Genomic DNA, 16,354 nt, shown 5'->3' on the forward strand with positions numbered 1-16,354 from the left:
TCACTCTGAAACCTTCCGAAGCCAAACCAACCACCCCGGCAAGTCACATAACCATAAATAAATATAGAAGAAGCAATAAATAGGGGAATGAGGCTATAATACAAAAAATGACCAGCTGGGTCATTACACTTTGAGACTAGAGTTGATCCTTCGTTGCTTAATATGGTGGATTTAAATGTGATTTTAGGTATGGATTGGTTATCTCAATACCATACTATTATTGATTCTCATGCTAAAACCGTGATGTTGGCTATGCTAGGGTTGCTGAGGTTGAAATAGAAGGGTTCCTTGGATTATATTCCTAGTAAGGTGGTCTCTTTTATGAAGGCTTAACAGATGGTTGAAAAGGGGTGTTTGGCGTACTTAGACTTTGTTAGAGATGTTAGTGCTGATACTCCTACAGTTGATTTAGTCCTTATAGTGAGAAAGTTTCCAGATGTGTTACCTGCAGACCTACTGGGCATGGAACCGGATAGGGATATTGATTTGGCACCGAGCACTCAGCCCATATATATTCCACTGTATTGCATGGCTCCAGCAAATTTGAAGGAAATAAATAAACAATTACAAGAATGACTGGATAAAGGTTTCATCAGGCCGAGTGTTTCACTTTGAGTGCACCAATACTATTTGTGAAGAAGAAAGATGGTTCCATGAGAATGTTCATTGACTACAGACAATTGAACAAGGTTACCATCAATAATAAGTACCAACTACCACACATTGATGATTTTTTTGATCATCTTCAGGGTGTAGGGGTGTTCTCGAAGATTGACTTGAGATCGGGGTACCATCAGTTGAAGATCAGGGCTTCAAACATTCCTAAGACGGCTTTCAAGATCCGTTGTGGCATTATGATTTCTTCGTGATATCTTTTGGCTAGACTAATGCCCCAGCAACATTCATGTTTTTGATGAATAGTGTATTCAAACCTTATTTGGACTCTTTTGTCATTGTGTTAACTGATGACATCCTGGTATATTATGCGTGTTAGGGAGGAGCATGAGCAACATTTGAGGATGGTGCTCTAGGTTCTCTAGGAGAATACATTATATGCCAAGTTCCCTAAGTGTGAGTTCTGGTTGGATTTGATGACATTCTTGGTCTACATGGTGTCCAGTGAGGGGATTAAGGTTTATCCGAAGAGATTTAGGCAGTTGAGAGTTGGTCCAGACCTTTTACAGCCACAGAGATCAGGAGTTTTTTGGGTTTGGCTGGGTATTATCGCCGATTTGTGGAGGGTTTTTATTCATCGCAGCCCCATTGACTAAGTTAACTCAGAAGGGTGCTCTGTTCAGGTGGTCAGATGAGTGTGAGGAGCGCTTTCAGAGGCTCAAGTCTACCTTGACTACAACTCCAATTTTTGCTTTTCCTTCGGGTTCAGGATCATATGCAGTTTATTATGATGCTTCGCATATTGGTCCCGGGTGTGTGTTGATGCAGGATGGTAGGGTGATAGCCTATGCTCCATGTCAGTTGAAGGCCCATGAGAATAACTATATGGTGCATGATTTGGATTTAGTAGTTATTGTACACGCACTTAAGATTTGGAGGCATTATCTATATGGCGTATCTTGTGAGGTGTATACGGATCATCAGAGTCTCCAACATCTGTTTAAATAGAAAGATTTGAATTTGAGGCAGTGGAGTTGGTTGGAGCTATTGAAGGACTATGTCATCACTATCTCTATCATCCGGGGAAGGAAGGATAATGTGGTTGCAGATGCCTTGAGTAGGAAGGTGGAGAGCATGGAGAGTTTATCATTCATTCCAGTTGAGGATATTCCTTTAACTATGGATGTTCAGGCATTGGCCAACAGATTAATGAGATTGGATATTTCAGAGCCAAGTAGAGTCCTTGCTTGTGTTGTATCTTGATCGTACTTGTTGGAGAGCATTAAGGCTCATAAGTATGATGATCCCCATTTACTTGTCCTTAAGGACACGGTGCAATGAGGTGGTGCTAAGGAAGTGACTATTGGTGATGATGGTGTACTGTGGCTTCAGGGCCGAATTTGTGTTCCTAATGTGGATGGATATAGAGAGTTGATTCTGGAGGAGGCTCATAGTTAGCAGTATTCGATTCACTTGGGTGTTGCGAAGATGTACCGTGATTTGAAGAAGAATTATTGGTGGCAGAGGATAAAGAAGGACATTGATGGATATGTTGCTCGGTGTTTGAATTGTCATCATGTCAAGTATGAGCATCAGAGACCCGGTGGTTTGCTTCAAAAGATTGAGATACCAGAGTGAAAGTGGGAGCGCATCACTATGGACTTCGTGGTAGGATTTCCATGGACGTTGAAGAGATTTGACGCAATTTAGGTTATTGTAGATAGACTGGCTAAGTCTACACATTTCATTCCAGTTATTACTTCCTACACTTCGGAGCAGTTGGCTAAGATCTCTAGGAGATTGTGTGCTTGCATGGGGTACCTGTTTCTATCATCTCGAATTGTGAAACTCAGTTTACTTTGCATTTCTAGAGAGCAGTTCGGCGTGATATGGACACACAAGTCAAGTTAAGCACCGCATTTCACCCTCAGATGGACAAGCAGTCTGAGCGGATCATTCAGATTTTGGAGGATATGTTGAGAGCTTTTCTTATAGATTTCAGAGGCCAGTGGGATCAATTTCTACCTCTAGTGGAGTTTGCCTACAACAAAAGCTACTAGTCCAACATCTAGATGGATCAGTATAAGGCATTATATAGGAGGCAATGTCGTTCTCCGGTTGGTTGGTTTGAGCCTGACGAGGCTAGAATATTGGGCACAGATTTGGTTTGTGACTTTGAATAAGGTGAAATTGATTCAGGAGCGGCTTCGTACATCACAGTCCAAGAAATATAATTATGATAATCAGAAGGTTCGGGATGTAGCTTTCATGGAGAGTGAGAAGGTTCTTCTTCAAATTTCGCCTATGATGGGCGTGGAGAGATTTGGGAAGAAAGGCAATTTGAGCCCTCGATATATTGTTCCTTTTGAGGTGTTGGAGAGGGTTGGTGAGGTGACCTATAAACTTGTTTTGCCACCCAGTTTATCGGGAGTTCAACCGATGGTTCATGTTTCCATGCTTTGGAAGTACTATAAGGATGTCATATATGTTGGATTTCAGCTCGGTGCAGTTGGACAAGAATTTAGCTTATGATGAGGAGCAGGTGGCCATTGTGGATAGGCAAGTTCAACAGTTGAGATCGAAGAATATTGCATTAGTGAAGGTTTAATAGAGAGGTCAGTCGGTCGAGCAAGTGACCTAGGAGACCGAGCATGATATGTGGATTAGATATCCTCGCCTTTTTAATATCCCAGGTATGATGCTAAACTCGTTCTAGGAAGAATGTTTGTTTAAGAGGGAAGAATGTAATGACCCAACCAGGCATTTTCTGTATTTGAGCCTTGTTCCCCTATTTGATGTTTCCCGTATGGGTGTTTGTTGATATGTGACTTGTGCGGATGGTTGGTTTGGTTTCGGAAAAGTTTTGGAGTGAATTGGAATACTTAGTTCCATGGTTGGAAGCCTAAGTTATGAGAGTTGACCAAGGTTTGGATTTTTTGTAAACGACCTTGGATTCATGTTTTGATGGTTCCAATAGATTCGTGGGGGATATTTTGGACTAAGGCGTATGTCCGGATTTGGATTTGGAAGTTCCTATCTTAATTTGACTCCAATTGTCGAAAGTTGAAAAATTAAAGGTTTGGAGAGTTCATAGGTTTGACCAGAAATTAACTTTGATGATATCGGGTTTGGATTGTTGTTTCGGAAATTGGAATAGGTCGGTTGTATCATTTGGAACTTTTGTGCAAAGTTTAGGTTCTTTCCGGATTTTTTAGGTTTGAATCGAATACTTAATTTGAAGTTGGACGTTTATGAACTTATAAGATTGATCTTGAGCGATGATTCATGGTTTTGATGTTCATTTCAGTGTTTTGATCCTTTGGATAGGTTTGGGGAAGAAATTAAGACTTGTTGGTGTGATTGACGGGGTCCGGGGAGGCCTCAGGTGTGTTTCAGATGAGTTCGGGAATATTTTGAAGTTGGATGGCAGTTTTGGTCTGGTGTTTTTGCACCTGAGAGGTTTGGTCCGCAGAAGCTAACGTGAAGTGTAGAATCATGTACGGCTAGGGTCAAGGGAGTCCGGAGATGCGGTGGACCTTGCACGGATACGCGCACGCAGGTGCACTACTTGTCCTCAGAAGCGGATGGTTGTCCACAAGAGCGGAAAGTCGGAGACTTAAGTGGTTTTCGCATCTGCGAGGATTTGTCCACAAATGTAGTGTCGCAGAAGCGATAGTTGGACCACAAAAGCGATAATCGCTGGGTAGAGCATTTGTAATCGAGGGTTTCATTTAATTTATCATATTTTGAGAATGGGAGCTCGGATTGGGGCAATAACGAGGCAATTTTCACCCACTTAGATTGGGTAAGTGTTTTTAACCAGGATATGATTATATTCATGATTTTATCCTTGATTTTGGCTTTTGGTTGATGAAATCAAAAAGAGAAAATTGGGGTTTTTGTGAGAAATTTTGGAGAATGAATAATTGGGTTTTGAACCCCGATTCGGAGTCGGATTTGGATGAAACTTGTATATTTTAGATTCATGTTGGTATGGGTGATCGAGATTTGAGACTTTTGTCGGGTTCCGGGTGTGCGGGCGCGGGTTAACGTTATGGCTGACTTTGTATTTTTGAATAAAGATCGAGCCTTTATGCTCTGATATTGTCCTTTATCATTATTTGACATCATGGAATGTTATTTGACTAGATTTGAGTCGTTCGGAGGTCAATTCACGAGGGAAGGCATTTTTAGAGTATTGATTTTGCTTGTTTGAGGTAAATATCTAGCCTAATCTTGTGTGAGGGAATAACCCCAAGGCTTGAACCTTATTTTTATAATTGAAATGTATGTGTTGCAATATAAGCGAGGTGACAAGCGTATATGCATGTGCTATGTACGAAAAATGACCGAATTAAACTCCAGGCTTCTACTATGCATTGATTTGAATGTGTGCACTTTATGATACATATATAATTCATTGTATGATTATGCGAGCCTATTCTTTCATGTTAGAGATCATGTTTTAGGATCATAATTTTCTAATTGGCCAAAATGGCCATTTGCGGAATCGTCGCTAAATTGATTTAGCCATAGTCATGATTTATATGATTTATAGTCATGATTTTTCCTAATATAAATTATTATTATTTCCTGATGAATTTTATTGATGAGGATATGCCTCTTAATGATAATTTATATCTTGCATTGTTGTGATTATGGCACATGTGGAATTGTTGGGCGGATTGATTGGGGGTGTTGGCACGAGGTTTCTTTCGTACGATCGTGAATGATATTGTTATTGTGTTGGGGTATGGAGCAATAATTGTGGATATTGTTATTACGGAGCGATAAGGGTGAAATGTTTTATCACATAGCGATAAGGGTGGTATTGTTACTATGGGGCGATAAGGGTGCAAATTGTTATTATGACGAAATATGGAGTATGAGGTGACATATGCCTCTATTTCTATTTGATGATTTGTTTGTCAAAATGGATTTTCTTACGTTGAGTTGCTATCACCTGCTTTAACAAGGTTGTTAATATTGTACTCCATTATATATATTATTATTGTTGGTTTTGATGTATATTGCACATATTCTTTAACTAGTATCACATGACTTGAACCTTGTCACTACTTCACCGAGGTTAGTCCTGATACTTACTAGGTACCGACTGTGGTGTATTCATACTACACTTTTGTACATTTTTATGGAGATTTGAGTACTGGAGGTAGCTAACCTCGCGAGTGAGCTTGTGACGGATCGAGAGGATTCAAGGTAGTGCTGCATAGATGTTGTAGACAATAGGAGTCACCTTCTATTATTTTCTTACTGTTGTATTACTTTAAAATATTATTGTAGTTATTGAGTCTCATTATGTATTATGATTAGATTTCATGACTCAGTATTACCAGATTTTAGGAAGTTGACTTATATACTTATATTTTGGCTTCATTGAGATTTAATTCCGCAGTTTATGTTAAAATTCTGAGTTATTATATCTTATTTTAATATTTTGTATCGTTGTGTGCTTAGCTTACCTAGTCTTAGAGGTTAGGTGTCATCACGATCGTTGGTGAAATTTTTGGGTCGTGACAATAGTAGTTCCGAGCTTCGACGCAAGTATAGTAAATCTTTCCCTCTTCTTAGAAGCTCCATAGACATATGTTAGTACAATAGATAGTATTATGCTTGTCATTTGACTTGGTTAATCTACAGAGTTGGGCGAATTACCATGCATTTCTAATTTTGACAATTTGATTATGATTTAAACGGAGATTTCTATTTGGACTCAACTTGACCTTGTTATTGCTCAGTAAGTTATTAAGTAGATTTGGGGACAATTATCATAATTCTCTATTTTATAAGATACTTTTGATGTGGTTCCTTAGCAATGGATGCTTGTCGCGCCAGGTTGGGTTTGGGACATGACAAATATTGTCGGGAAAGGTGAAGTTTATAAAAATACTTCACAAGGGATGCTATGAAAATTGCAAAATATGAGACATGTTTCTGGCCTCAAGAAACGGCTGATATCCATGGGTCGGATTGACAATGAAGGATACACAATAATATTTGATAACGGATCATAAAAGATAACCAAAGGAAATTTGGCTATGGCACGGGGCTCCAAGAAAGAAACACTATATTCAACCACAATACAAGATAATATAGTAACAGTTGACTATGACCGTGAATCAACATTGTGAAACCGGAGGCTCGGGCATATGAGTGAGAATAGAATGAAGTTGTTAACATCTAAAAAAAAATTATCAAACCTCAAGCATGTTAAATTAGTTTTGTGAGAGATTGCATTTACGGAAAACAAAAAAGGAGTTATTCTCAAAGGAGGACATCGAAGAAAGAGAAGCTAGAACTAGTATATACAGATTTGTGGAGACTAGATCCTATAAATTCCCTTGGAGGAACATGTTATTATGTCACCTTCATTGATGATTCCACGAGAAAGGTATGAGTTTATTTTTTGAAAAACAAATCTGATGCGTTTGTTACCTTTAAGAAATTAAAAGCTAAAGTTGAAAATTAAATAAGCCTAAAGATAAAATGTCTGAAGTCTGACAATGGAAGAGAGTATGATACTCAAGAGTTCAAATCATTTTGCTCTTAGAACGGAATCCGAATTATCGAAACAGTTCTTGAAACACCAAAATAAAATGGCGTAGCCAAGATAATACATTATGGATTGCCAAAATATTTTTGGGTCGAGGTTGTTCACACAACATCTTACCTCATAAATAGGGGACCATCAATACCATTGAATTTGAAATTCCTGAAGAGGTTTGGATAGGAAAAGAGGTAACTCTCTCACATATGATAATCATTGGTTGTATTACTTATGTGCATATAAACTCCAATAATAGAGATAAGCTTGATCCTAAGCAATTATTTCTTTGTTAGATATGGTGATGATAATTTTAGTTATCGATTTTGGGAATTAGAATAGAAAGATCATAAGACAGGACGTCACTTTCAATGAAACTATAATGTACAAGGACAAGCTTGGAGTAGAACCAACTAGCAACAACAGAAAAACATCTAAAACGGATGAGTTAGAAGAAATCTCATAAAATAAAATAGTTCCAGTGAATAGAATTGATTCTGAAATTGGAGATGCGGAAGTAGAAACCAAATCTGCATCAGAACCGAAACCAGAATCATTATCAGAGAAAGAATCAGAACTAGAATCAGATTTGAAGCCGGAACTAGAATCTAATTAGGGATCAGTTACTCGTGAGCCTATATTAAGGAGATCTCAAATAATTTCTATAGTTGTAGAGAAGTTATCTTCCTCTCTCTATTATGTACTTCTGACTGATGCTGGAGAACTAGAATATATTGTTAAAGCAATGCAAGTGATAAACTCTAATAAATGGAAGCTAACCATGAAAGAAGAGATGAAGTTTCTTCAAAAGAATAAAATATGAACACTCACAGAGTTACCAAAAGAAAATAAGGTATTGCAGAACAAGTGAGTGTACTGGGTCAAAGAAAAGCATGATGGCTAGATAAGATACAAAACAAGGTTAGTAGTTAAAGGCTTTTAGCATAATGAAGGAATTAACTACACTGAGATCTTTTCGCTTGTAGTTAAATTAACTACTATCAGGTTGGTGCTAAGTATTGTTGCTGATGAAAATTTATATTTGGAGCAGCTAGATGTTAAAACTTCTTTTTTTCATGGTGACCTTGAGGAAGACAACTACATGAAGCCACCTGAAGATTTTCAAATTTATGGTAAAGAAAGACTTGTGTTCGACTTAAAGAAGAGTTTGTATAATTTACAACAAGCTCCCTGGCATTGGAACAAGAAATTTGGTGGATTCATGCATAACAATGGGTTCACGAGATGTGCGATAGACCATTGTTGTTATATCAAAAAATTTAATAAATGTTATAATATTTTATTGTCGTAGGTTGATAATATGCTAATTGCAGGGTCTAGCATAGGCAAGATCAACAGGGTTAAGCAAAAGTTGGCGGAGGAGTTTGAAATGAAAGACTTAGGATCATCTAAGCAAATGCTTGGGCATGAGGATCAACAGAAACAGATATGAAGGAACATTAACATTATCTAAAAATGTACATACATAAGGTACTAAGCAAGTTAGTCTTCATGATGCAAAAACTACAAGTACTTTACTAGGAAGCCATCTTAATCTATCGAAGCACCAATCACCTAAGACAGATGAAGAAAAGAAGTACATGTCCAAAGTTCCATATGCTTCACTAGTACGATATTTGATATATGCTATAATTTGTACTAGACCTAATATAGCCCATGTTGTTGGAGTTATCAATACATACATGTCAGATTTAGGAAAAGAGCATTAAGAAGGTGTAAAATGAATTTTGTGATACCTCAAAGGCACCTCGGGTATGATACTTTATTTTAAAAGAAGCAATATTATCTTACAAGGTTTTGCTGATGCAAAATTAGGCGATGATCTAGATAGTTAAAAAGTATCACAGGCTACGTGTTCACCTTGGGTGGTACTGATGTTAGCTGGATGTCCAGAATTCAGAAAAGTATTGCTCTATCTATCATTGAAGCAGAGTACATGGCAATCTCAAAAGCTAGAAAAGAGATGATTTGGCACAAAAATAATCTGAAAGTGTTAGGAAACGAATAGGACAATTGTGAGCTTTTCAGTGGCAGCCAAAGTGCAATTCAGCTTGCCAAGAATCCAGTATTGCCATGAAGATCGAAGCACATCCGGCTAAGGTATCATCATATCCGAGAATTGATAAATGATGGAACTCTTTCGCTGAAGAAGATACCAAAATCGAAAAACCCATCAGACATATTAAATAAAATTGTCTATATTAACAAACTGAGGTTGTGCATTGCCTTAATTTGCCTCAAAATTAGTAATGTGAAGTCGCCACATGGCTTTGAGAGGGAGATTGATGGGATTTACAAACCAATGTGAAGAAAATTAAGTGTGAACCCAAACCCATTGTAATAGCCTCCCAAATCTAGCCTAACAATATTTGGTTGGTAAATATTTTCAAAGATGAAGAAAAAGAAAGAGATCATGTCTGAATTCTCTTTTACTTGTGATGTCATCAATATCATAAATAAGAGGTTTTCCATTACTATAAATAAAGACTTCTTCTCTTGTAAGTATCCACTTCATAGAGAAAGAAAACATTTGTAAGAGAAAATATTGAGAGTTTGAGCGATTTTATAGTGAGAATATTTCGAAAGATATTTTTTTTACTGTGTTAGCCACGAGAATATTGTGCAACTCGAGTGCTTATTATATCTCAACTCGTTATCTCCTCTCGGGTCGTTTCCTTAATTTATAAGGACTTTTCACATAAAAATCTCGATGTCATTATTTCTCTCTTTTATCCCTTAAGTTTAACTGTGAATGTTTATGTGTGGGTAGTTCGCTATTTCCAACAATTTTATATGATGCAAAGAGTGCAGTGGATATGCTGTAGGAAATTTTGAATACCTCATGCTCATGTAAGTGTATGTGACTTGTCAAGATATTTGATATATGTTTTCTACCCTAGAAAAAAATTGACTTTGTGCATACTTCTAATTCGATTAATATTGTAATGTTTTATGTTATCTTAACACAAAAAGTATTTCTGGAGACTATTTTCCCTAGTTGACTTGCAAGTGAAGTTAAATAATACTCTTTTTTGACTTATGATATTCTTGCTAAAATTTTCTTTATATCGAAATAGCCGATAAAAAAAAAAGGAGTTTATTTTGTGGGGAGCTAAAGAAAAGAAGCAAATTGATCTTCCCACTTTTAGAAATTAAAAACAATAACAAAGAACAAGGTTAAGGTTACTTTTCAACTTTCAAAATCACAATCAATCAATGTGTGATTTGAATTAGTTTTGATTTATATTTTTTTAAAAATAGGTTTTGAGAAGTAGTTAGAATTACCTCTCTAGTAGATGTTTTAGAGAATGCTTATTTAGCTTTAAAAAACTTACAGTTAGTTCATTTTGATTTTGGAAAATATTTGGTTTGATTTTCGAAAAATAAAATCCGATTTTTCCCTTAAAGATGATGGTTTTTAGTTCGTGTTTAAAAAGACTTTCTGGGACTTGCTTTAGGGCTCGTCCCGGTGCGGGGCACTATCAAACTATCCTGAGACTCACAAGTGGGGTTAGTTCTACGAGACTTACATCCCAAGCGCCCGACTATGCGCTCGAAATATGCCTAACACTCAACGCTTGAGGCTTGTCTAACAGTTCCTTATGCAAATCATACATTAAATTCTCTAATTAGCATTGTTGACCTTCAAAATTCTTTAGAAAATTAATGATTAAAGTTTTATTTCGTCTATAGAAACATGAACATTGAGAGTAAATAATGAGCTATAATAGTGAATATTTACTAAATTGAGAATATTTCTTCTGAATAGATATTCAAAATTTACATTTTCACTTACGAAAGTTAATGAGAAAATTTCAATTTTTAATCGAAGTTTAATGGTGAAAATTACGATTGCTACATGGTTAAGCTATTATCGGAGGAGATGGAAGAGTTTTTTTTTTTTTTTTTTTTTAACAAAAGACCATATGTTTATCCCTTCACCCTCTTTCTTTGATTTTTTTTAACCCTCAAACATTTACCCATTTAATATTTTTTTATTATTAGTTAAAAAAAATTAATTAAAAATTAATATACTCATCACTAAAATAAGTGACACAGTTTTTTAATAGTCTCTCTGTTTCAATTTATGTGAACCTATTTTCTTTTTAGTTCGTGCCAAAAAGACTGACCACTTTCCTTATTTGGAAATAATTTACCTTTATGTAATAATTTATAGCCACACAAAATATATATATCTTATTTTATACCATAAATTTAAAAGTCTTCTATATTTTTTTAAACTCCGTGTCAAGTCAAATGAGTTCAAATTGAATTGGAGCGAGTATATAAAGTTAGGGGCGGGGGGTTTTGGGGGGACATCAAATGCTATATAGTTGAGGGGTTTCAGGTATTCACTCAAAAATTTATTTTATTCAAAGAGAATACAGAAAGAAGGCTGCCATAGTTGTTCTAGCTGCAGCACCTTGTTGCTTCTCTACAATGGCTTCTGAAAAGCTTCCATGGATTGTGATTCTCTTGTTAGCCATAGTTAGTCCTAGAATTGAAGGCATTGGGGTGAACTGGGGCAGGGCAGCTTCACACCCTTTGCCTCCATCCAAAGTGGTGGAGTTCCTTAAGTCCAACGGTATAACCAAAGTAAAGCTCTTCGACACCAACCCGGAAGTCCTGGAGTCACTCTCTGGTTCAAACATTGATGTGACAGTGGGCGTTCCCAATTCCATGCTTCGCAGCTTGAATTCCTCTTTCAAGGTTGCTCAGAGTTGGGTCCATGACAATCTCGCCCGCTACTTTTCTGATGGAGTCCGAATAGAGTACAATCTCATTACCCACTTTATGATGTTTTATTGATACTGAGTTTAATATGTTATTTAATGGAGTGGTGTCAAAGATTTTGGGATTTATTCATACGGAAAGAGTATCGTATAAATTGCATTGGAGGGAGTCTTTATGCTTTTACAAGTAATTAGTTGCTCTTCCTACTTCCTGCTACTTTAGTTTCTCATTTTATCCTTAAATGCCGTTTCTAGTATCTGAGGTGAGAATTTGGTAAATATGTTCTTTCGTGCACAAGTTTCTGGATAACTGTTTGATTCTTTCTTACTTTTCTGCTCCTTCTATAGAATGTTATCTCTCTATGCCTTCGACAGATGGCACGTCAACTTAAATTAATTAAGTGGAATTCTTTGAGGCAACAAGTTTTGCCTTTACCGGTATCAATCAATCATTTTGCATTAGACAAAATAGGAAAAAGAACACATGAGCTTGATGAAGGGAACTTAAGCTGATTCTATCACATAAAATTCCCACTTCAATAGTAAGTTTATTACACTTGAGCAGGTTGCTTCAACACTCAGCCACGCTCCACCAAAACACTAATACAACATGTCCAAATTAACTTTGTACAGTCAAAATGATGCTTACTAACAAATAGCAAAGGATCATTATATGTTGCCTCATTATTTAGGTGGATAAATCTAAAAGTATGTTGTCAATTTGTCATAATGTATTGGCTTTAGAGAAACATGGACTTTTTCTATGAATAAAGAAGGTTGGAAATTGCCATTGCATTTTCTTTCTGTAAATTTCCACATTGTAGATGGCAAAGATCTCTTTCCGCATGGGTATAGAATCCATAAAGCTTTAGTGTTTCTTCATTTGTCTCTTTTCCTTTTCTAGAACTTGTTATTTTTTCTGGCGGGGACCTTGGGGTTGGGGTGGGGGGAGAATCACTTGTGGCTAGGTATCTTGAAATCTTCTTAGCTTTCTTTAACTGCAATGTCAATACGATCATCTATGTTTTCTAATCTTGAGAGGACTTATAAGTTAACTTTGTCATGAATAAGGAGAGACCTTAATGGCTGCCGAAAGGCAAAAAGTTTTATGTTATGCAGGATGCCATTTAGTGGTCCAGACATAAGCAAATAGTTGTTAGAGACATCCCTTCTTTTGCCTTTGATTCCATTTTCTGTTTCTGTTCATATTCTCGATTGCTGTTATTTGTTCATGCATGTGATCTGGTATGATCTCTTTCCATAATATGCCTATGTCATGGTGTGTCTTAATTCTTAATGATTTTTACTGTGTGTTAGGAAAGATAACAAGTGTTGACACTCTTAACTTCAAATGATAGTGCAGTCAAGAGTTTGTCCACCAGAATGTCGTAATTGACTGAGCTATTATTTCGCTGTTGCCATATGTTCAGTTTGATTTTCACTTTCATAAATTTGCTCCTTAGACTTGTGATACCAACACGTACAAAAATACTTGCTTCTTTACTTTTTGCATACAACTTCTTTCCCAATCTCCTTTTCTTCTTATGGCTTGTCAATCCTTCACAAAGTACTAAGGACTCGTTTGATTTGACGGATTACATGAAATAATCATGGTATATAATTTGGTATTGCTTTATCCAATGTTTGGTTTGTACTTTGAATCATGTGCAACGACTCCCGGTATAATTCAATACACCAATTGGTGTATTATTTTATATACTTATCCATGTATAACTTTTTTTTTGGCAAATAAATTAATAGAATGCTTATCCATGTAAAACTTATACATGGATAAAACACCAAAAGAGCAAAACTACCTTGTCTTTTTCCTAGAATCCTATGAAGGTCAAGCATCCAAGGGTATAATTGCAAACTCATTACGTTTTAGTGCAATGAACCAAACACCCAAAAAAAGAAATTATCCTATATTACTAATTTTTGTTTTACTAATCCCTGTATTATAATCCCGGTAGAACTTGTCTTTGAACTAAACGACCACTAAATGTTAGCAACCTTGTTATGAGAAACTTAATTCAAGAGCATGTCAAATATGGAAATCACCAGAATCCTAGACTAATGAAACCTCCAACAACTTTCAAGCTTCAACTAGTAGATGCTAAAGATTATCAAACTCTACCAGTACCAATACGGATTCTGCTGACATCTGTGCAACCATTTTTGGTGAAGACAATTCACTCAATTAGAGATTTAGCTAATGCTGGAGGAGTTTCGCTAAATTTCATTGCCACTTTAATAGGTGAAAGAGAGAATTAGCTTTTTAGTAGTGTTCATAAGCTCCCTCGACAGTGGAAAATGCTTCAAGCCCAAAACTGTAGTTATGTGCTCATGAAGTTAGATGACGTTAATCTGGTTGATGCTTGTTCTGTGTAGAGGCTGGTAATAATTGGTAGTGAAGGCCACAATTGGAAGCAATTGCTGCTTTGGTCATTCAGTTGACTTACCCCGTGCTTGTTGTCATGCTGGCAAACAGAGGGGTTTCGTTGATTTTACCTACTACATAAAATAATATTTGCAAAATCTTGTTTATAAATTTTATTGCAATCAGTAAATCATCGTAAGAAAGCAAACCCTGAAGAAGGGAGTGATGACTTGATTGGTCATGTGGCCTATTGAAGTACATATAACCCAACCTCAGAAGCAAGGGGCTGACAAATAAAAGGGTCCTTTCGTTGCAAATAAGACTAGAATTCAATCTTTTGACATTGTGTAATGTTGGTTTTTTGTCCTTGAGGAAGATACTATAACTGTTTTTTTTTCTTTTCAAATAGCATTCCATATCTGTTGCCATAATTTCCTTTGAAAAATCGAATGAGGATATTTCTCTTGAACACTTCACTTTATATGTTTACACACTTCATTTTGTAAGGTATATCGCCATTGGGGATGAACCATTCAATCACGTTTATGGTGACCAGTTCTTTCCTTTTGTTGTTGGAGCAGCTGAGAATATCCAAACTGCATTGACCAAAGCTAAGCTGGCTGGCAGGGTGAAGCTAGTTGTTCCGTGCAGTTTTGATGCCTTCCAGTCAGAATCTGGTCTACCATCAAAGGGACATTTCAGAGCAGATGTAAATAGAACAATGTCTGAACTACTCAAATTTCTTACTAAGCATCAATCTCCTTTCTTTGTTAACATTTCACCCTTCCTAAGTTATCATAGTAACAAGAACATTTCCCTAGATTTTGCTCTCTTCAAAGAAACTGCTCGCCCTCATAAGGACAGTCGCAGAACCTACAAGAACAGCTTTGACTTGAGTTATGATACCCTTGTTTCAGCTTTATCCTCTGCTGGCTCTGATAAGATGGATATAGTCATTGGGCAGATTGGTTGGCCAACGGATGGAGCTGCCAGTGCTACCTCATCCAATGCTCAGGTATTCATGAAAAAATTCCTGGAACATGTTCGTAGCAGATCAGGAACACCATTAAGGCCTAAAGAACCACCAATCGAGACCTATATCCTTAGCCTTTTGGATGAAGATAATAGAAGCATCGCCACTGGAAATTTTGAAAGATACTGGGGTGTGTTTACATTTGATGGACAGGCCAAGTACCAACTTGATTTGGGGCAAGGCTCAAGAAAACTGGTAAATGCCCAAAATGTCCAGTACCTTTCGTCCAAATGGTGTGTTGTGAATAACAACCAAAACTTGTCGAATGCAACTACACGGGCTTTGGAGGCATGTTCTTCTGCTGACTGCAGTGCTCTGTCACCTGGAGCTTCTTGTTTTAACCTCAGCTGGCCTGGAAATATTTCTTATGCACTTAATAGCTATTATCAACAACATGATCAAAGGGCCGATAGTTGCGACTTTGGTGGGTTGGGGTTGATTACTACAGTTGATCCCTCAGTGGGTACTTGCAGATTTATAGTTCAACTACGCACATCCAGTTCAGCGAGTTTCTTTATTTCCCATTGGAGGATCACCGCAGCAACCATTTTGTTATGGCTGGTTGGTGGAGGATTTTGATGGACTTGGCCTGTGGTTTTGATTAGGATGTATAATTTTCTCCTTTTGTTGCACTCTAGTATCATCTGTCCTTGCTTTCATTAAGGCTCATCTTATACGGAGGTTTATGGTTTGAACATTAAACCAGATTAATATGGATTGGATGTTGCGTTAAAAAATTGTTTTTAACTGCAATTTACATTTGTATGATTTTCAACATCTCAATTCGTATTTTCGCAAAGGGGTTTTAGATTTTTTCAGAAATTGAGTTTTCAACCAGCATTAATAAGTATCCATGTTTAGAAAGTGTTTGTTATATTTAGCTTTTTGAGAGTGGTCAAAGAGAAATTTGACCAAGACTTTTAAGATTTTACAATGGCCATTTGATATGAAAATGCAATCTATACTTAGGGAGTCTTCCCTGCCCGTTGTCATTTTGATATATTTCA

The 16,354-nt window shown here is 36.7% G+C and overlaps 1 protein-coding gene across 2 annotated transcripts; it reads left to right on the top strand.

Annotated features, from left to right (window-relative positions):
• The first annotated feature begins 11,539 nt into the window (after positions 1–11,539).
• On the top strand, positions 11,540–16,100 carry LOC107776967 (glucan endo-1,3-beta-glucosidase 9-like). Of its 2 annotated transcripts, none has more exons than XM_016596923.2 (2): positions 11,540–11,973; positions 14,822–16,100. In XM_016596923.2, exons 1-2 carry the CDS (start codon positions 11,642–11,644, stop codon positions 15,924–15,926), a joined length of 1,437 nt encoding a protein of 478 aa, XP_016452409.1. In that variant the 5' UTR covers positions 11,540–11,641; the 3' UTR covers positions 15,927–16,100. The 2 variants fall into 2 exon arrangements, with proteins under 2 accessions (XP_016452409.1, XP_075088623.1); XM_075232522.1 differs by lacking the exon at positions 11,540–11,973 and adding an exon at positions 11,984–12,121.
• The last annotated feature ends 254 nt before the right edge of the window (positions 16,101–16,354 follow it).

Source organism: Nicotiana tabacum, chromosome 2 (assembly GCF_000715075.1).
Source record: "Nicotiana tabacum cultivar K326 chromosome 2, ASM71507v2, whole genome shotgun sequence".
NCBI classification, from domain to species: Eukaryota; Viridiplantae; Streptophyta; class Magnoliopsida; order Solanales; family Solanaceae; genus Nicotiana; species Nicotiana tabacum.